Here is a 20,925-nt window from a genome sequence, read left to right as displayed (position 1 = left end):
ACAAAGTTTTGTAGTCTATGCAAAATAATTTTGTGGTCAATAGTGTCGAACGCACTAAGCATGATTGACACCAAGCAGGTCCGGTGTTACTGACCATCTGAGGTACACTAGAGGACACAGGCTTTACACAGAAATTACAGAATCTCGTAAACCTCTTATGTGTTGTCCAGCCAGCAGCTATACAGCAGCTCTACAGTCTGCTATCGAGGTGCCTCGTGCCAATGCCCATGAAGATGACACTCCTCTTGTAGAGTGTGCCCTCACTCCGAAGGGACACGATAAACATAGGGCCTTGTATGCTAAGACTGTAGCCTCCACTATCCAGTGGGCAAGTCTTTGTTTGGAGACAGCCTTTCCCTTCTGCTGTCCTCCAAAGCAGACAAAGTGCTGGTCTGAGGCACTGAAGCTCTGAGTATAGTACACATAAATGTACAAAGCACGAATGGGACAGAGCAGAGCAAAGGTTTGGTCTGCCTCTTCCTGAGGCATCACTTGCAAGTTCACCACCTGATCTATGAAAAGTGTGGTGGGAACTTTGGCCATATATGCAGGCAGGGGTCTCAGGACAATGTGAGAGTCAGCCAGCTCGAATTCAGGGTACATATCGTCAACTGTAAATGCCTGCAGGTCCCCGACCCTCTTGATCAAAGACAATGCAGTGAGGAACACTGTCTTCAACAACATAAACTTAAGTTGTACTGACTGCATAGGTTTGAAGGGCTCCTCCTTAAAGGATATCAGGACTGAGGGGAGATTCCAAGAGGGTACCTGGTGGGGCCACAAAGGATTCACCCTTCATGCACCCCTAAGGGACTTGATGATAAGGTTATGTTTCCCAACATACTTGCATCGTGATGTGTGGTAATAGTGGCAACATACACATTGAGGGTAAAGGGCGACAGCCTTCGTTCCAGCCTCTCTTGCAGAAAGGAGAGCATGACCGCAATCAGGCATTTACGGGAGTGATCCCACTAGGAAGAACACCAATCGATGAACAGGTTCCACTTCAGCGTGTAGTTATGCTTACTAGAGGGCACTCTTGCTAAAGTGATGGTGTTAACTACTGCTGAAGGTAGATCACATAGAACTTCTGAGGTCCGTCCAGAGACCACATGTGGAGATTCCACAGGTCTGGATGTGGATGCCAGAGGGTGCCCCCTCTGTAAGAAAGGAGATCCTTCTTCAGAGGAATATGTCAAGGAGGGGCTGTCGCGAGGAGCATCATTTCTGGGAACCAAGTTTGACTGGGCCAGTATGACACTATTAAGAAGACCCGCTCCTCGTCCTCCCTGATCTTCCACAATGTTTGTCAGATTGACCGAGTGCAACTCCATACTGACAAAAGAGATCCTCTGCACGGGGGAGAGTTTGCAAAACCCAAACAGCTGAGGTGGCTGGATACCACGTCTCTGTGTCTGAGTCGTCGAGGAAGTTAAGATTGTGAATGCCTATTTCCCTCAACGGGTCGAGGGCTGCCTCCACCACCGTAGTGAAGACATGAGGCAACAGGGATAGCCTGAAGGGGAGGACCTTGTACTGATATGCTTGCCCTTTAAACGTGATGCGGAGAAATGGCCTGTGTCGAGGGAGGATCGAAACATGAAAGTACGCATCAGGTTCAGCTTCAGGTCGATCTCTGCAAACCAAACATGTGGACGTGCACATTGAAAAATAAGTTTCTGTGTTAACATCCTGGCCCGGTTCAGAACATGCAGGTCCAGGATACAGTTGTAACCCACTGCCTTTCTTGGGTACCATGAAGTAGTGGCTGTAAAACCCTAACTTCACATTCGCCGTAGGTACCAGATCTATCACGTCCTTTGCCAGCAGGATCGCAATTTCTGGTCAAAAGATGGGAAAATCCTTGTTCGGCACAAGGGTGAACCGAATGCCCCTGAACTTGGGAGGATGTCAGTAGAACTAAATCGCATAGCTAAATCTGAAGGTTCTTGTGAGTCAGGCTCCCAGGAACTGAACAAGCAGGACTAGGAGAACCACATACGTATTTCACAGTGGGACAGCGAGGTGGAGTTCAGGGTGAAAGGAAAAAAATAAAATTTCTGAATTACTGTAATTATTTTCATACAATTACTTGTGTGCTGTAAGTACAGAAAGGGAGGTATTCACAAAATATGTTTGTGTGCATTGCATACTAGGTATTTACTATAAACTTTAAATTTGACTGTATTATTTGACTATGTATTGCATTGTGAGTTGAATTTGCAGATGGTCCCTAAAACAGTCTAAGCAAAACATGCGGCTAATATTAAACCTAAAAACTACTTCAAGGCGCTAAAGAATTCTTTTAAAATCTATTTTTTTTTTCGGTATTAATTTGGGCATTTTGAAAATATTCATTAAAGGTACAAAAATAATCATTTACAAAAATCTGAAATGAAGTCCATATTTTACTTTTTGGGGCAGCATGTGCAACCTATGGGTCTAATTATGGTTTTAAGAGGTTTGATAAAAGCAGATGGAAAAAGACACTAATTTGCAAAACTGCATTCAAAGTTGAAAAAAATTATATTATCCTAAATTGCAGTTGGATATCTCTTCACAATGCACATTCTTATGAAGAGGAACATGATAGAGCAGAGCGGATTTGATTTAGCCTATGATTCATCTTATTAAGGAAACAAGTTAAGAAACTCTAGATCCTAAGGAAATTAGGGAACAATGGAGATGGTTGCAACAAGTGGCAACATGTCTTATTACTTCAATCAGAAATGTGGTAGATTGATGATAAGAATCAGTCTGCACATGCTCAATTAGGCCCTTAGGGTACAAATGGGCTAAGGCACACCCTAAGAAAAAAAAAATGCTGATTCAAATAGCGCACTTGTACTCTGATCATGATCAGAAAACAAAGTCTAATGCTGTGTTCACAACAAACGCGAATAGAGTGTCTGGCATGAATGATTTCAATGTTAAATCAATGCCAAGGCACGTTTATGCCTGTCTGGAGGTCTCGCAGCGCGAATGAGGCATTTAGCGATGCGCGGAAAATGCAAATTGAGCGTCTTATTTTCCCCCTAATATAGCCTACAGCTACTTTTCGCTAACAAGATAATATGCTCAAACGTGCCATGTTCAATCTGCACCAGACTTCACATGTTTGATATAAGTCCTGAATTAAGACAGAATTTTCACAGCCAAGCAATCCTCGCTGTCTTTAACACAGTAGCTATGTCTATTCTAAAAGCAGCACATCCAAATTTCTAGTTATACATTAATTGTACCGATTTAGAAACTTCTGTATAATTGTCATGTTGGCTAATTTGTGTAGTATAATTTGTAAAGCATTCTGTTCACTTCTTTATCACTAAAGGGTACATATGGTCTGACCAGCACTGTGCAATTATGCAGTTTATTCCACATAAATTGTTTATTAATCCTGGTTTATCGCATATAAACCCTGATTTAGCGTATAACGCAAATTGTGTTACGTTGCGTCATTAACCCTTTAATTTCGAGACCACAGCCTTGCCAGTCTAGGAAACTCTCAGGACAGATTTGTGCATGCGTTTGTGTGGTATGGAGTTACTTTTGTATCTTTTTTGTTCAATAAAACATTCAGTACGGTTTTTGAGAGCAAAAATAATTATATTGTAATAGTAAAAATAAAAGATATAAACATAAATAATGCACAAAAATATTCACATAAAAAGTATTAAGACAAATACAAAGAAAAATAATAATGTAATTATGGAAGCAGATCAGATTGAAAAATGTAGTTATATATATATATATATATATATATATATATATATATATATATATACACATATATATTAGTGTTGTCTAGATACTAGAATTTCTAACTTTGATACGATACCTTGAAAAATATCGATATTCGATACCATTTTCGATACCACAGAGAAAAAAAACTGCCAAAATATTAAGGTTTTTTTTTTTTTTTAAAGCTAAATATAACAAGTCTAAAACATATATTTTACATTAACAAAAATGTCCTGAGGTAGTGCACTTGTTCTAAAGCCTCTCAGATTGCATTACATTCAAAAACCAATAAAGTGCAAGTAAAAAAAAAAAAAAGTGCAATCTTTTGTATTTCCAAGTAAAATCAAATCACAATGTCAACAAAAGATACTTAAACTTCAAGCAAAATCAAAATCAGTGCAATCTTATGCATCAACTATCAAATTAGTAAACAAAATAATTAAATGGAATCTGTTGCAGTTTTATGCAGATTTTCTCTGCAGAGGTGAGTGTTTTTTAGACCACACTTTAAAATGAACTGAATGAACTAATCTAAGAACTTAGGTTAATGGTAATAGATATTTGTTAACATAAATAAGCAATGAAAAATACTTACAAAACATTTGTTAATCAAAGTTAAAAGTTGATTTAAACTAACATTCACTAATACATGTACTAATTAAAATTCAAAGTTCTATTTGTTAATATTTTTCATTGGACCAGAGCTAACATGATCCGTTATATTTTTATTACCTAATACCTACTGTCAGGGGCGAATCTAGAAAAATATTGATGGGGTGGCGAGAAGGGGGCAGGAATGTTTGAGGGGTGGCAACATATGGCAGACGTATATGTACTGAATTTAGTCACAGTTATCACAGTTTGATGATAAATATATGTGCACACTACAAAAGGACACAGCTATCATTTACAAACTTAATCTCATGCAATCAATGTCTTGCATTTGAAACAGTTCATATAAGGAATAAGTGACCATACCCCATAAGCACCACACACTCACTAATGCATACAGCATGCATCCACATGTGATTAAGAGCATTATAAAAGATTCAGTGTTATCAATATGTCAATTTATTATAAGAAACACAAGATTTTAACAGCCAATGACATTTCCAGCTGCGGAGACTAAACTGATTTTCTACAGTTTAGTGTTAATCATCATCTAAATCAACCAGTCAAGAGCTACATTTAGCCTTAGATGTTATATGAATATGGTCTCTGAAGGATAGGATTTATTAGCTGACAATAATAATAAATAAATAAACATTATAGTTATGTTTTTGAAAGATATGGTATTATTATTTTGTCAAGTTTAAATTCAAACATCTATGAAAACTTGTGTGATATTCCTTTAAAATGCTGTTTTAGTATATATTTTTTTAAGTATATTTTACTAAGCAATTTCTTACATAATTTCTTTGAGTTAGACCAAACTTTTATTTTGGTGAGTTGTAACCAGAGTTTCTGTGTTTTTTAATTAACTATTATTATTAGCTATTAAGCCTACTTGACGTATAGCATATTCTACTGTGCAATAGTACTATATTTCTGTTTGAATTTCTTCAAGTTATACCAAAATTTTATTTTGACAGGTTGCTGTTTCTGTCAGTCTGTGTATACGATACGAATGAATGACAATAGTTTTATCAAATGAAATGGTGAAATCCTCTCATAGCGCAATGACGTGCAGCATACATCATGCATCAATATTAGTGAAGAGATGAAAACACCACGCGTGCTTCAGTGTGTGTGTGTGTGTAGAGCACACATTCCCAGAGATGTGTATAACAACATCTTTAGGGCCACTGCTGGCCAAACAAGTGCCCTAATCAGGAGTGTATTGTTGTTCCCCCTTCCTCAAATATGATGATGGAAAAAACACCTACTATAGGGGTGAAAAAATAACTTTAATCAAATAAAAAACTAAAATAATAAATTGTATTATTTACAAATCACAATTGTAGCTCTCGACATTTACCTGTGGCTATAACTATTATGACTCTAATTTATTTTATAGTCTCAAGCATTCAGAAATCATGCAAAAGGAAACTAAGCAGTTTTACTATGATAAAACCATGGTTTATTTTTGTAAGGGTTGTGATATGCATGTTTTTTTTTTTTGAAGAAATGATAAAGCGTGTGTCATCTATAGCAAAAAGGTGTCCAAAAATGAAAGATTAAGTGAATATTTGAATGAATTGTTTGGTCAGTCGCCTAAACAAGGATTTGATCGTCCTGTAAGTGTAACAGCAGCAATCACATGGCATTTGTAATAACATGTACATAAATTGTTTATTTTGTATTTGCCTACATTATGTATTGTAACAGTGTTATTATTAAGCAATCATTATTGCCTCATTATTTTTTTATATAATGCATTTTAAGTAATTTTAAAGGCTATTGATGGCTTAAGTCTGTTTTTATAGCAAAAAAAATAAAATAAAAATATTACAGTATATTAATACTTTATAAATTATTATTTGAAGTAACAAAACCATGGTTAATTTGCAGTTACCATGGCTACAAGAACAATGATTTGTGGTGTTATTGTTAAAACCATGGGTAATTTTCGTAAGGGAAAAAACTTTCACAGGAATGTTCCTGAAAGAGATAAACGGGCCTGGTTTTTACCTAAATGTTTTATACTTTTTTTTAATATATATAAAAAATGTATAAGGTGTGCATTGTAGCTGACACCTAAATGAACAGATTACAGTTGTTTTATGACTGCAAGTCTTTCTCCTCAAATGCTATTGAGCTTCAAATTTGCGTTTGAGCCCATGTGAAAGAGTAGCATAATTTGCATATGATTTACAGATTATTTTAATACATATCAAACATTATATTCAATTGTGCATTATAGCTGACACCTAGATGAACAATTACAGTTGTTTTTATGACTATAAGTAATTATCCTCAAATGCTACTGACGTTAGAAAAGTGTATAACAATATCGCATGTAACTTTAGAGACGGTCCCTAAATTTTTTTGCTTTTACTTTTCTTTTTTCTTCGCTGGATTGCTGATGTACTCTACCCAGGCATAGATGTTCATCCATCAATCATGAACATTCAGCCGCAAATCTGAGGTGCGAGCGGTCGCGAGCGGATGGGAAAATGGAGAAAGTTTTTTTTTTTTGAGCAACTGGGATGGTGCCCTCTCTGGGAGTTGGTGCCCTACGCAGAGTGCGTACTCTGCGTGTAGGGAGCGACGGTACTGAATACCTTTAATATTGCAGACACATATCAAGATTTGATTAAATGTACAGCTCTACTTTTGATTTATTAATTCAAAAATAGGCGAATTCCGTGACGTTCTGCTTCATACAGCAAGTTCCATTTCCGCGATTCCCTGATCCCTGTCGCTTTTCAAACACAAACGGGGAGAATTTATGAATGAAAGTGTGAAAGTTCTGACACAAAACGAAGTTGTTACGTATCCTCACGTTTTTTAAAAGTGGGTAACGTATCATGTAGTAGACTAAACCACTGTAACGTTAGTTATTTATCATCTCAAAGTCTGTGCTTTCATTAAAGCTTCATTTATTGATAGATAGATAATCAATTTTTACTTAACTTTTCCTCCTGAGTCTCAGTCCGGTGACACACTGGCTGCGTGTCGTGAGCGTGGCGGTTCTGCTGCGTGGCGACTGCTTCGCTTTTTCTGTGTCTTTACACACCAGAATCATGCCTGACGCGGTGCTGGCGCGCTGCTGCTACTGTAGGTGACGTAGAGGGAGACCGCAGAAAGAAAAAGCTCTTGTCTTCATGACAACAATATCTATACTTCATGTTGAGCATAAATATAAAGCCTACTGATAAAGGACAGCGTCAACAGTATTGACGACTAAATAGACTTTGTTTGACTGGTGCAATATTTGAAAATCGATAATTATTAATTTATTTTTTTAATTAGTTACATTTATATCTGAATATATGTCAGAGTTCGGAGCGGGTTCGCGAATCATTTGAGTCAGTTCGGGAGTTCGGACCGGGATCGCGAATCATTTGAGTCAGTTTGGGGATCGCGAATCATTTGAGTCAGTTCGGGAGTTCGGAGCGGGATCGCGAATCATTTGAGTCAGTCATGGGGATCGCGAATCATTTGAGTCAGTTTGGGAGTTCGTAGCAGGATCGCGAATCATTTGAGTCAGTCATGGGGATCGCGAATCATTTGAGTCAGTTCGGGAGTTCGGAGCGGGATCACGAATCATGTGAGTCAGTTCGGGAGTTCGGAGCGGGATCGCGAATCATTTGAGTCAGCCAAAGGGATCGCGATCATTTGAGTCAATTTGGGAGTTCGTAGCGGGATCGCGAATCATTTGAGTCAGTCATGGGGATCGCGAATCATTTGAGTCAGTTCGGGAGTTCGGAGCGGGTTCGCGAATCATTTGAGTCAGTTTGGGAGTTCGGAGCGGGATCGCGAATCATTTGAGTCAGTTCGGGAGTTCGGAGCGGGATCGCGAATCATTTGAGTCAGTCATGGGGATCGCGAATCATTTGAGTCAGTTCGGGAGTTCGTAGCGGGATCGCGAATCATTTGAGTCAGTCATGGGGATCACGAATCATTTGAGTCAGTTCGGGAGTTCGGAGCGGGTTCGCGAATCATTTGAGTCAGTTTGGGGATAGCAAATCATTTGAATCAGCTCGGGAGTTCGGAGCAGGATCGCGAATCACGAAAGATTCGCGCTCGTAAATTTTCAAATTGGCCATAACCTTTAATTCGTTGCTGCCAACTGGGGTGGCAGCAGGGGTGGCAAGGCTTTCTTTTATGCCACCCCGGTAGATCCGCCCCTGCCTACTGTTATCAAAGATTAAAATATACTGTAACAAATGCATTGCTCATTGGTCATAAAAGCTGGTTAATACATTAATTATGCACCCCCCCCCCCCAAAAAAAAAAACAAAACAAAAAAAAAAACACAACAAACGGGTGACTGTATTGGAGTAAACAGCAACTTAAGTTACAATTCAGTGACATTGGTTCTACACAGTCCCTGGCACCCTCTTGCTTTACCACACAGGACACTGGCAAACCAACATCTAGCCACCCAACTCCAGTCAACAAAACAGCATAATAACAAAAACAAAAATAACAGCATTAAAAACTTTCAAATAGAGAAAATGAAAGTGCAATTATATTATCACTTTGCATGAAATAAGACTCAAAAGTAGATAAAAAATAAAAATAATTGTGTTTGCATTTAGCCTCTGATAACATCAAATTCAGAAACTGAGAAAATACAAGTGTGGACTGACGTTAACCTTAGTTGTGCTTTGATTCATTTTGTCACTTTGCAAACTCCATGCAAAAAAAAACAAAAAAAAAAAAACAAAAAAAAAATATATATATATATAATTATAATATATTATAATCATCTCAAATTGAACCGGAGGTGGTAAATTCCTAATAATAATTTAACGTTACGTAATTTTTTAGGTATTTTAATAAGATAGATACCTATACGTTGCGCATACAACTCAATTAACGCGATCATTATAAAGGTATTTGAACAACAAAACACATCCACTTGCACATATTTGACAATCGGAATATCAGATATATCCTGCTATAGCTAACAAATTTGTGAAATTAGAATAAAAAAGGAAATAAAAGCAGATCATCAGTCATCAGCGCTGACAAGCAATGAATGATTCGTCTCCATGGGAACCATAAAGCGATACTACGATCAATAACGGTCGCCTTGAAAAACGTTTAAACTTACGTGTGAAAAGGTTAAGTAAGGCTTACATATAGATGTGTCTTTGTTTTGTTTTGAGTGTATGGTCAATAAATAAAGTAATTAAAAAAATGGGCACAAAACATGTTTGTCATGTATCTACTCCCCACACTTTGAGAAAAGTTCAGCTAATTTAACAGCCAATTTAGCGGGGTACCTCCGTTTGGTCAGGATTTTTTTTTTTTTTTTTGGCTGGTGTCGACAAACAATGAAAAATTGTTGTCTGGCTGCCTTTCAGTGCCCTTTTCATCTTTCCGTCAGCTTTTTCCACCCAATCATCCCAGGGACTGCGCAAAATAGTGAACAAACTTGGTAGAGAAAGCCGGTTGGGTAATACCAAGTAGTCGGTGTGGGGGGCGGGGGGTACATTACAGATTATTTAAAATAGGATGCTATCTTTCTTGCTGGCAAATGAAATTAATAAAGAAAACGAACAAAAGTATTTATCCTGAATATTTCATATTATTTTAATCTGAATGGTTTGATGATATTGAGGGGGTTATATTAGTTGGATCTGATTTTTTGGGGGGTCATGACCCCCCTAACCCCCCTGCAAATTACGCGCATGATAATAATAATACCAACCTCGAGAAATTCTTTATACAGATCCGGGTGTCGGTCTCTCAGGTGCTTTGCTATGTTAGCGCCTTTTGTTAGCGCTGTTCTGTAGCATCTCTTGCATATTAGCTTGCTTTCCATGTTCATTTGCCTCATATGCAAAATATTTCCAGATAGCACTCCTGCTGTGTTCCTTATCAACCAAAGCCGGTTGCGCGGGCGTTGCACTCGCCATCTTTCCATTCACTTCACTTTTGCTAACCAGAGCGAATGAGACGAGTGCGAGTGCATGTGCGCGTGCACGTGTGGTGGTTGTCAACGCGCCTTTGGAGAGAAGTGAAAGTGAAAGCGTGGCTAGTATCGATACTTCGGGAAATTACTATTGGTACCGTTCAGATATTTCAGAATCGATATTTATTAATAAACATTTGAACATTTGGAATAAGAATGTGTGTGTTTGTGTGTGTGTGTGTGTGACCAAATGTCAACACAAGGATAATAAAACCTTACATTTTTTACATTGTGGGGCCTGGCCTGCAAGTTTTGTATAGGTGGTAATCATTTCTAACACCAACTTTTACTTGTTCAGTTTTCCTAATCTATGCATCTACCAAAGGGCTAACTATGTTTGGTTTGGTGTCTCAGAGGTTGTTGATGCCAATGTTTCCAGTCGAGAGTTCACCCAGGAGCTCTTTCCGGCTTCTCTACAATTTCTCTGACCTGTGTCTGGGAGGCTTCCCAAAGCTGGAGCGTCTGCTGAGAGAACGAGCTCTGGAAACACAGCTGCTGTTTGGATCCTCTGAGGCCGTTCTGATGAAGGTTATTATTTCTGCTATTATAATTTCCCAGCCACTTAAATTCAGACTGGTTAATGACACAAACAGTGAAATGTCCCTTGTCCAGTCAATTTCAAGCACCTTTATTAACTGTATAGCCCTGCAAAAAAAATATTTAAAATGTCGTAGTACACAAAATGTGAGTTCAAGTAATAATTCACCTTGACACAGTCCCCGCTAGTAAACTACTCCTAAATATAATGTATAAACTTTCATTTCCTGTGAAGCTGCTTCGCAACGATTTGTATTGTGAGAATTGCTATACATATAAACCCTTAATTGAATCGATGTAGCAATAACACAATCTTATCTAAAGGCAATGGGCTAATAAACAAAGACAGATTGTAACTACTGTTCAAGGTAATTTAAAATGAAATTATAACAAATGCAGTGGTGAAGTAATGAGTGAAAATCAAATTACTTACTGTTGACTGTGAAATTATGTTTAGTACTATAGTCGTCAGGAATCCAGTCCTTTGATGTAATATTATTTGAAAAGAACATAATTTACTGTATCAAGTATCTCACTGATATGAAGGAAGAGTTCCTGGAGTCCATTGATAAAGCTAAAGAGGTAAACCATGATATAAAGATGTTTGAGCTCTCTGAAGATCTTCCATTGGGAAATTTAAACATCTTGTTCCTGTTTGATGATGTCATGAGTCCGGACTCGGTGGTCCTTCCTCTCAACAACAGAGGGCACCACTTCCATTCTCCCGGACTCATCACCTTCACCCACTCACACTTTCATTTACACACCTGGTTCACTCGGTACACCTGTTTTGCATCCGCTCACTCACTCAGACACACACAGCTGATTCCCATTTGTTCACCCACATATATTCTCCTCTCTCCCACCACTCGTCCTGCCTGGATTAATTGTACTTGTTAATGTTGATTCATATAGTGTTCTTGGAGTTGTGTGTGGTTTTCCCAGTGATCGTGTTATGCCAGTTTTGTTTTGCCTTGTTGGCCTTTTTGTTCTTTTCATAATAAAGTGTCTCTTCCCAGCATTTGGACCCAGAATTTGCTCTTTCCACGGTGCTGTCTCTACCGCGCCGTGACAGATGATGTTAAATTTTATTTGAACAGGGATGGAAAAAGTTTGTCAGCAGCTGCATGAATGGCTGAACATTGGGTGCTGTTATATCATAAAATGTTTTAAGATAACTCATGTTATTTAAATAACTAAAATACCCTAAATAGACTATAATAAGCCATACAAATTCACTGCTTAGAATGTATGATGCAATGACAAGTTCAAGCGCACTGTTTCACCTAATTAATGATTAATTTATTTAGTTCTATAATTTATACTTTTAAGTATAAACAGAACAACACCAATAAACTTCGGGTAACCATAACAATTTTTGTTCATTACATCACAATTCAGATTTGTTTAACAAATAAGCAGCACAGTAGCCAACAATAAACTAAACCTAAAAATAAAAATTGGTTAATTAAAGTTTGAACATTTATGAGTAGGCTAAACCTCTTAATTTGAACGTGCAGTTCTGTGACTGTTTGATGTAGGCTAAGCTACCCAGCCAGCAATGACATGTGGGGCCCAGATGAGGGCTTCATGGGTGGCAAATGTGGGACCCATTATGGGCTTTCACCCGGGATCCACATTGGGGCAAGCCGTGGAAGCCCAGACGTACTAAAAGTGGCACCTGTAATGGTACAGCATGGGTCTTTATTTGGCAAATTTATTGGGCAAATCATGTCAGACTAAAGTGTCTAAAGGGTCTAAAGTGGGTTTGCACCCAGGATCCAGCCGTGGATGCCCAGATGGGCTTTAAAAGGGATCTATAAGGGTGTTATGTGGGATCTTAACTGGGTAATTCATGACAGACCCATTTGGGCCCCACCTGCCTAAAGGGGTTTAAAGTGGGCTTGCACCAGGATTCAACCATGAATGCCCCTATGGGCTTAAAGTGGGCTCTGCAGGACCCATATATGCGTTCCCAGATCAAACCCATCCGGCCATCCCCATTCAGCCCATAAATATGCCATGCAGGACCCATGTATGCATTCCCATTTCAAACCCATGCCCACCTGGCCCATAAATATGCTATGCAGGACCCATAGAGGTGTTTTCAGTTCAAATCCATGCCCAATTGGCCCATGCCTGTCCATTATGGGGCCCATGTAATCAGCTCATATGGGCTTCCTATGTGGGACTCATACTACAAAACCTACATGGGACACGCTGATTTCACCCAGTCAAAGCCCATGCCCACACAGAAACCATGGAACCCATACTTAACCCATCTGGGTCCCACATGTCATTGCTGGCTGGGTAAGTTGCTCAATGACAGCACCACAATAAAGGAGTTAGAACAGTAAGTAGCCATTTGAAAAAAATGCCATGAGTAAAATTAGCCCGTGGCAGTTGTAGTATATAATAATTTAATATTGTAATAATTATTTTATGTTTCTTAATTTAAAATCAAATATTAGTAAATACTATTATCTATAATGTACATAATAATCCCAGGTTGATATGGCCATGTGGGTTTGTTTACACATTAAATTTAAGGTAAATCGAAAGAATTTTCTTACAGTGACAGTCATTTAGTAATTTATGTAAATGAAGAAGTCGAGATCGAGATCTTGAGTCGTAGACTTTTTAATGATGTAAGCACATTTATTTTTCTCAGTACTTTAATTTTAATTTGCAAAACTTAATTTTTCTTTTGCAAAACTTTATTAGTTTGCGTATATATGCGGCATTATATTGACTCCATAGAAAAGTATTAAATCCGTTCCACCGAAAGAAGCGAATATTTTCGATAAATTAGGAGGAAAGTCTCAGAATGTGATTGGATGACTGCAACTGTCCAAAATGAGACGGATTAAAAACATTGACACGCGATTGAAATTTTTAGACTTGAAAAGTGCAAAACGAAAGGACATTGCAAAAATGTACACACCACTGATATAAGATCATCATCTAAAAAGTGTGTGTATTTATGTATGTATATATGTATATATACATATATAATCTGAAAATATTTGGAATGGCTAAGGAATGTCCCAGCTCTCATTCTCAAAATTACATTTTCAGAGTTCAGAGTTTCATCTCTGTTAGCATCCTACATCCTTAAAAGCATATATATATATATATATATATATATATATATATATATATATATATATATATATATATATATATATATGTGTGTGTGTGTGTGTGTGTGTGTGTGTTTTACACGGTCTAATTACTAATTATAATAATTACTAATTATAATTATAACACACACACACACGAGAGAGAGAAAGAGAGAGAAACTCGGTCGCTGCTGCCCTCATCTGGACAGATAAACTAACACACAATCTTACTTTTTTTTTTTTTTTTTTACTATTTTAATAATAATAATAATATTAATAATAATAATAATAGATTCCGAGAAATAAATTCTGTTGTTGTTTCAACCCATGATTGTCATTTTAGGCAGAGCGAAACATTAGACAAAACTTTTTTAAACCAGTGTTTTTTACAATTTTGCACTTCATTGTCTCGTGTTTTAGGGTTAATAGAAATGTTGATAAAAAATAATAGATAATGTCCTGTCAAAAATTAGCATACCAGCACATTTTCCACTTGTTTGTTTATTATTATTATTATTATTATTATTATTATTATTATTATTATTATTATTATTTTACAGTATGGCCAGACCACATGGATCAGACTTTATACCACAAACTGATTTTAACCAGATTATGTTTTTTTTAATTTATGAATATTCATGCTGAATTGTAACTTGTACAAGAGCAGTAAAGACATTACAAAGCATTACTAAAATGACAGAGAGAAATCTGTATGCATTAGAAAATGTCACTGTAAAAAGTGATTAATTAGTTAATTGTTTAATAATATCTCTCAGTGATGGCAGCTATGGACGACACACGTGGGCTGATCTCATTCAGTCTCTCCGTGATAGACCAGCGCTGCTTTTCCCATTCATCCTTGGAGAGTGAGGAAGGATTCGTCTCCAGGAACTTGAACGCATCTTTAGACTGAACGCTGAAGATAACCTGAGCTCTCTGACAGCATTCACCAAATCTCTGCCAGTACTGAAAGATCAAAGCCACAAAAGATCAACCACATTTACTAAAAACATCTTGACATAAACCCATTATCCCAAAATCACTCCCAGAACCACTCACGATTTCCTTCATAGTGAAAGTCACAGTTCATTTTATAGGGAAGGAGTGAATGAAAATCTGGCTGCTGATGTAAATACTCATGAATACCACTAAAGAATATGTATAACCAGTGTCTACATTACCTTTCCTGTTGCTTTAATGGAGGTCAGAAACCCCTCCTTCAGGTCCTGAAAGAGATCCTCCTCGACGAAGCTCTGGTCTTTCATTGAGTCCAGCAGCGTACGCACATTCTCCCAAAACTTCTGAAGCTCAATCAGAATTTGCTGGATTTGTAAAAGACACAGCTGGACGTCTTCAAGGTGGACAGGACTGGGAATCACACCTGGACCAACAATATACAGCAGATCAGAGAAATCAATGTGAGCCTTCAGAACATTATAATAGACAGTGGTGAACATGTGAACTGCATGATGTTTGTTAAAATCTCTCACCTGGATGTATTTTGCAAGTGGACAACTTCAGCTGGAGATCAGTCAGTTTGACTTGAATCGTCTGCTTTCTGGCTTGCAGATTGTCCTTCTCGGAGGTAAGATACGACAGGTCGGCATTGAGCGATTCAGTTTTAGCAGTATCAGCAGGGTCGGTCATAGCAATAAACTGCAGCAGGTGCATCCAGATACCAGATTGTTTTTCGCTAGTATGTGCGATGTGATTCTGTAGCTCACAGTCTTTGTCTTTAATCTTTCTCTCTAATCCCTTCATATCTCGGTTGTGTTTTCTCAGCTCCTCTTCAAGCTTGGCCACAGCTTCCTGCAGACTCTTCACCCGTGTGCTCTCAGTTCGCTTTTCTTCTCTCTCTTTCTTCTCTTGAATCACATCGCTGGTGCACCTTGCCACACTTTGTATATGTTGATAATACCTGAATAAAATAATGCATTTCATATGATTGGCTAAAGTGAAATCAAATGAAAATGAACCATGGTTTTATTATAATGAAATTGTAGTAACCATTTTTTTAGGAGAGGAGTTGGGTTCCTGCTTGGGACTCTCTGTTGTTATCTGTCTCGTGTTTGGTACTGCATGTTCTCAGATTGTTGTAGTTAGACTGTTGTTGTTTCTGGATTTTGTGTAATTATTGCGTGACAAATACCCTGTGTTGGATGAACTTACTCCCGGACTCGTTTTAGGAATCAGCATGGTATGGGTTAATCAACTTAAATGGTAAGTTAACCTAAATACACCTCTGTTCCCCATCATAACGTAACTTGTCTAAAATGTACCCAATTTAAAATTTTCTGAATTTCTGAAAAGTTTGTTTCAGAATTTCATGTATTCTTTCATGTGTGCTTTGGTGTGCATAAATGTATCAATTATATGGACTCCTTATATATTTATAAGTTTGCTAATGTTTTCACCTCTGCACAGTCGCATCCATGGCTCTGATGATGTCATTGATCCATGTTCTGGCTTTCTCCAGGGATCTCAGTGCCAAAACGGGTTTGTTCTTCTCAAACGCTGTCATCAACATTGGGAAAACAGAGGAGACCAGGTTGGAACCTGTGGCGACACACTACAAGAAAATAGAATTTAATTACATTTTATAAAAAAAATAAAAATAAATAACATTTGTTGGCACAGTGAATTACTGATCTTAATTCCACCATTGAATAAAAATATAAAAAGGTAATTGTGACTTCTTAAACACACAAAAGAAATTTGAAATTCTGAATTCTGAGTTTACATTTTACAGTTTAGATTATTTCCCTCTAAATTCTGAGTTTAAATTTTGCTATTTTTTAAATTTTCATCTCACAATTGTAACTTTTTCCCCTCTGAATTCTAAATGTATTTCTTGCAATTTTAAGCAATTAAATTTTGTTCCTCTTAGAAGCCAAAGAGTCTCTATATTACACTATATAAACTATTTAAACAAGCAATTAAAAAAAAATAAAATAAAAAAAAAAATAAAAAAACATTTTCAATTACCTACATTTTTATTTATTTTTTGGTGGAAATAAACTTCCATGTGTTTTAATGAATCACAACCCAAAACACTAAAATACTTTAATCACATGAGCCATTATTCTATTCGCAATAGAACATGAACATAACAAATGTTTTAAAATATTTTACACTTTTATGCACTAAATAAGCTCATTTCAAAATTTATGCCTGTCCCCATTGAGACCTGTAGCAGGCATCAAATTTGAAATGAGCTCATTTTGTGCATAAAATGTTTACGTTTCTCAGTTTAAACATTTGTTATGTTATCTATGTTCTATTGTAAATAAAATATTGGCTCATGTGATTTGATTTTTAAAAGCATCTAAACTGGGTTTTTTGGGATTTGTTAGTATTATTATACATAATTGCATGTTGTTTAAAGGGGTCATATGACGTTGGTAAAAATAACATTATGTTGTGTATTTGGTGTAATGCAATGTGTTAATGCGCTTTAAGGTTCAAAAACAGTATATTTTCCACATACTGAACATTACTGTTGCTCCTCTATGACCCATCTTCCTGAAATGTGTTAATTTTTACAAAGCTCATCTTTCTGAAAAAGGAGTAGTATGCTGATTTTCACAGCTATCCAGTGCGTTTTGATTGGATAAATACCTCAAGAGTGTGAGGGAAATGTTACACGTCTTATCTTACTGTGATGCCATCTCCTGGCACGATGAGACAAAACCAATAAAACCCATTACAAACTAGTGGGGACTTATTTACTGATTATAATAACTTGTACTGTCTTTTTATGCATTACGTTGCTTATTGTGCCACATAAACATAAAACCATATCTGGGGAAATGACAAACAACAAGCGCTACTCTGCACTGCTTAAAACTCGCACTTGGATCGTCAGTGACAAATTCTTTAAATGCAAAAACGTATTTATAGGCTATAAGTATAACTGTTTTTAAGAAGATGTGCTGTCCCAATCCAGAAGCGTTCTTCATTAACTGTAAACCATTGTATTCACCAGCAGCTCTGGGGCTCTCTGATCACTGCCTGGTTCTTATACCAGCCTACAGTCGGAAAAAACGTAATTCTGCTAAATGTTATAAAAACTGTAAAGAGATGGACCAACGAAACAGGGTGGGCTTTAAAAGCCTGTTTCGACCTCACTGATTGGAGTTGAACACAAACTACAAGACACCATCCTCCAGCACTGAGGCAAATCAATAACCTGCTGAAGACCAGAATCAGTTTTATTATAGATTTGACAGACCTGTGGATATAACGTCTGTAGTCATGAAGTCATTTGAAAAAGTGGTTCTGGGTTATCTGAAGGACATCACTGGACCCTTACTGGACCCCCTGCAGTTTTGCTTACTGAGCAAACAGGTCTGTGGATGATGCAGTTAAAATAGGACTGCACTTCATCCTGCAACATCTGGACAAAACATGAACTTGTGTGGATCCTGTTTGTGGACTTTAGTTCGGCTTTCAACACCATCATCCCAACAGCCTCTCCAGATTAAACTAAATCAGCTCTCTGTCCCTAGCTCTATCTGTCAGTGGATCACCAGCTTTCTGACAGATAGGCAACAGCTAGTGAGACTGGGGAAATTCATGTCAAACAGCTGCTCCACCAACACGGGTGTCCCTCAGGGATGTGTCCTCTCCCCACTGCTGTTCTCCCTGAACACCAGTGACTGCACCTCTAAAGACTCCTCTGTCAAGCTCCTGAAGTCGTGTAGTCGTGCCGTCCTTCGAATGAGATGTTAAACCAAGTTCCTGACTCTCTGTGGATATAAAAAATCCCAGGATGTCTTTCAAAAAGAGTAGAGGTGTGACCTCGGCATCCTGGCCACATTTGTCCATTAGCCGCTGACCATCAAGGCCTCCTAACTATCCCCATATCTGCTGATTGGCTTCATCACTCTGTCTCCTCTCCATCAATAAGCTGGTGTGTGGAGGGCATTCTGGCACAATATGGCTGCCGTCGCATCATCCAGGAGGATGCTGAACATTGGTGGTGGATGAGGAGATACCCCCTGACAATGTAAAGTGCTTTGAATGCTTAGAAAAGCGTTATATAAATGTAAGAAATAATAAAAGAATAAAAATAAAATTAACAACCTGGAGCTGAACATGCTCAAAACAATGGAGATGATGGTGAACTTTAGGTGAAACCCCATTGTCCTCTCCCCACTCACCATCATGGACAGCAATGTGACTGCATTGGCTTCATTCAGATTCCTGGGATCCACCATCTCGCACCACCTTGAAGCGGGACAATCACATTGACTCAATTGTTAAAAAGACTGAACAAAGTTTGTACTTCCTTCGCCAGCTGAGGATGTTTAACCTGCCCCAGGAGCTGCTGGAAGAGTTCTACTTAGCTGTCATTGAGACCGTCCTGTGCACTTCAATATATGTTTGGTTCAGCTACAAAATCAGACATTAATAGACTACAGAGAATGGGTCGGACTGCTGAAAAGATTATTGGTGCTCCCCTGCCCGCCTTTCAAGAACTGTATACATCCAGAGAGAGGAAAATGGCTCAGAAAATCACTCCTCACATCCAAGTTAGGACAGCGAACTTGAGTGAGCGGAGTCCGGCGGGCAACCACATGTGACGACCCCGGCCTGGACTCCAGTTCATCCACAGTGAAAGTCAATCCAGCGATCCACAGCGCGATGTTGATGTATTTCCTCAACGACCAGCACGGATCAGCTCTAGGCATGACGAAGTGGATATCGTCCTCTTTTGGAAGGCCAAATAAAGTAGTTTTGATTTCACAATGAAACACACAGTGTGTCCACGACATCGCGGAGGCAGCAACAATACTACAGCGAGAATAAAAGTTATGCCTTCTTTCTTCACGTGAACATTTGGGCGGTGTCATGGAAATCTTCCCACACAGTTATGTAGACGTGTTTAAACGAGGCGTTTTAGGAGGGCGCGGACAAGTCTTAACTTTTAGAAAGAATATCTCTTTGGGTCTGAGACTTTAGTCTTTGTAACTTTAAGGATCTTATCTATGCACGAACAGCTTCTAACACTCAAAAGAGAAAGGAAATTTTGAAATTGCATCATATGACCACTTTAAAATATATGTGCTTTATTTAAGGGAGCACAAAAGCAGATTTTTTTAGGAATCATCACGTATTTCACAGTGGCCATGACTGTCAAGATATGTAAAGCAGAACATGACGAATTCGGCCTCACCTTCATCAGAACGGCTTCAGAGGATCCAAACAGCATTTGTGTTTCAACGGCTTGTTCTCTGATCAGACGCTCCAACTTTGGAAATTTACCCAGATCCAGGTAAGACAGATGATAGAGAAGAGCCGTTCGCTCTGTAGCCGGATGGAGATCGTGGATGAACTCTGACCTCCATGAGAATTCACTGGGAACAACCTCTGAGACATCAGACCAAACATTAGTGATGGAAAACAACCTCTAGGGTTCAATTATGGGTGAATGGGTCAGTAATACTAAAGTTTTTTAGTTAAAACATTAATTTATGTTTAAAAATACAGATGTAGCCTAATGGTTAGAGAGTCAGACTTGTAACCCAAAACCCATAAGTGCCAGTCATGGGTCCTCAAAGTTTTTTCTCATCTATATAAACATATTTTTTTCTTTGCTATTGTCATGTTTGACTTCACTGGACGTTTGTAAAAGCGTAATGTTTTACAAAGCTGCTTCGAACAATTTGTAATAATATAGTTGAAACTCAATGCTGATACCGGCAAATATTTACATATTTGATACTGTTGTAAAGAGCAAGTGAAAATACTGAAGAGCAATGTTTCTGATCATGTTAGATGTAAAGTTCTTCATGTCCACCTCTTTGTGTGTGGCTCGAAACAAACATCAGCTGATTCTCGCTTGTCTCATGAGACAACATGACAAAATGGCAAAAGCTTTAGCTTTATAATATTTAATGTACTGTAGTTCATTAAAGTGTAAAGTGTCTC

At 37.9% G+C, this 20,925-nt stretch overlaps 2 protein-coding genes across 4 annotated transcripts in view; both read right to left on the bottom strand.

The window, feature by feature from the left end:
• The window catches only part of LOC128012985 (uncharacterized), a 32,210-nt gene extending 20,480 nt beyond the window's left edge, over positions 1 to 11,730 (bottom strand). For 2 of the 3 annotated variants that reach the window (XM_052595646.1, XM_052595645.1), the window contains exon 1: positions 11,301 to 11,730. Coding sequence is in view for 1 of the 3 variants with exons in the window: in XM_052595645.1 (XP_052451605.1) it covers positions 11,301 to 11,379 (79 nt within the window). In the remaining 2 variants the exon portion in view is untranslated. Of the gene's footprint in view, positions 1 to 10,759; positions 10,976 to 11,300 lie in introns of all 3 variants that reach the window. The other variant, XM_052595647.1, reaches the window with a different exon arrangement.
• Positions 11,731 to 14,558: 2,828 nt separating this feature from the next.
• On the bottom strand, positions 14,559 to 20,543 carry LOC128013072 (uncharacterized). Its single transcript, XM_052595799.1, has 6 exons — positions 20,513 to 20,543; positions 20,171 to 20,364; positions 16,407 to 16,561; positions 15,483 to 15,910; positions 15,174 to 15,373; positions 14,559 to 14,958 (listed from the first exon to the last, which is right to left on the bottom strand). The coding sequence occupies exons 1-6, from the start codon at positions 20,541 to 20,543 to the stop codon at positions 14,752 to 14,754; spliced, it is 1,215 nt and encodes a 404-aa protein (XP_052451759.1). The 3' UTR covers positions 14,559 to 14,751.
• Positions 20,544 to 20,925: the final 382 nt, after the last annotated feature.

Source organism: Carassius gibelio, chromosome B24, assembly GCF_023724105.1.
Source record: "Carassius gibelio isolate Cgi1373 ecotype wild population from Czech Republic chromosome B24, carGib1.2-hapl.c, whole genome shotgun sequence".
Taxonomy (NCBI): domain Eukaryota; kingdom Metazoa; phylum Chordata; class Actinopteri; order Cypriniformes; family Cyprinidae; genus Carassius; species Carassius gibelio.
The sequence above is the reverse complement of the archived record's forward strand: the minus strand, read 5'-3'. Positions and strand labels throughout refer to the sequence as shown.

Excerpts from the sequence above, each read along its gene's own strand:
- LOC128013072 (XM_052595799.1), bottom strand. The coding sequence starts at position 20,543 with ATGACTGGCACTTATGGGTTTTGGGTTACAA. Across the intron at positions 15,911-16,406 it reads ATGGATGCGACTGTGCAGAG|GTATTATCAACATATACAAA; the intron begins GTGAAAACATTA and ends TATTTTATTCAG. Across the intron at positions 15,374-15,482 it reads CACTTGCAAAATACATCCAG|GTGTGATTCCCAGTCCTGTC; the intron begins GTGAGAGATTTT and ends TTGTTGGTCCAG.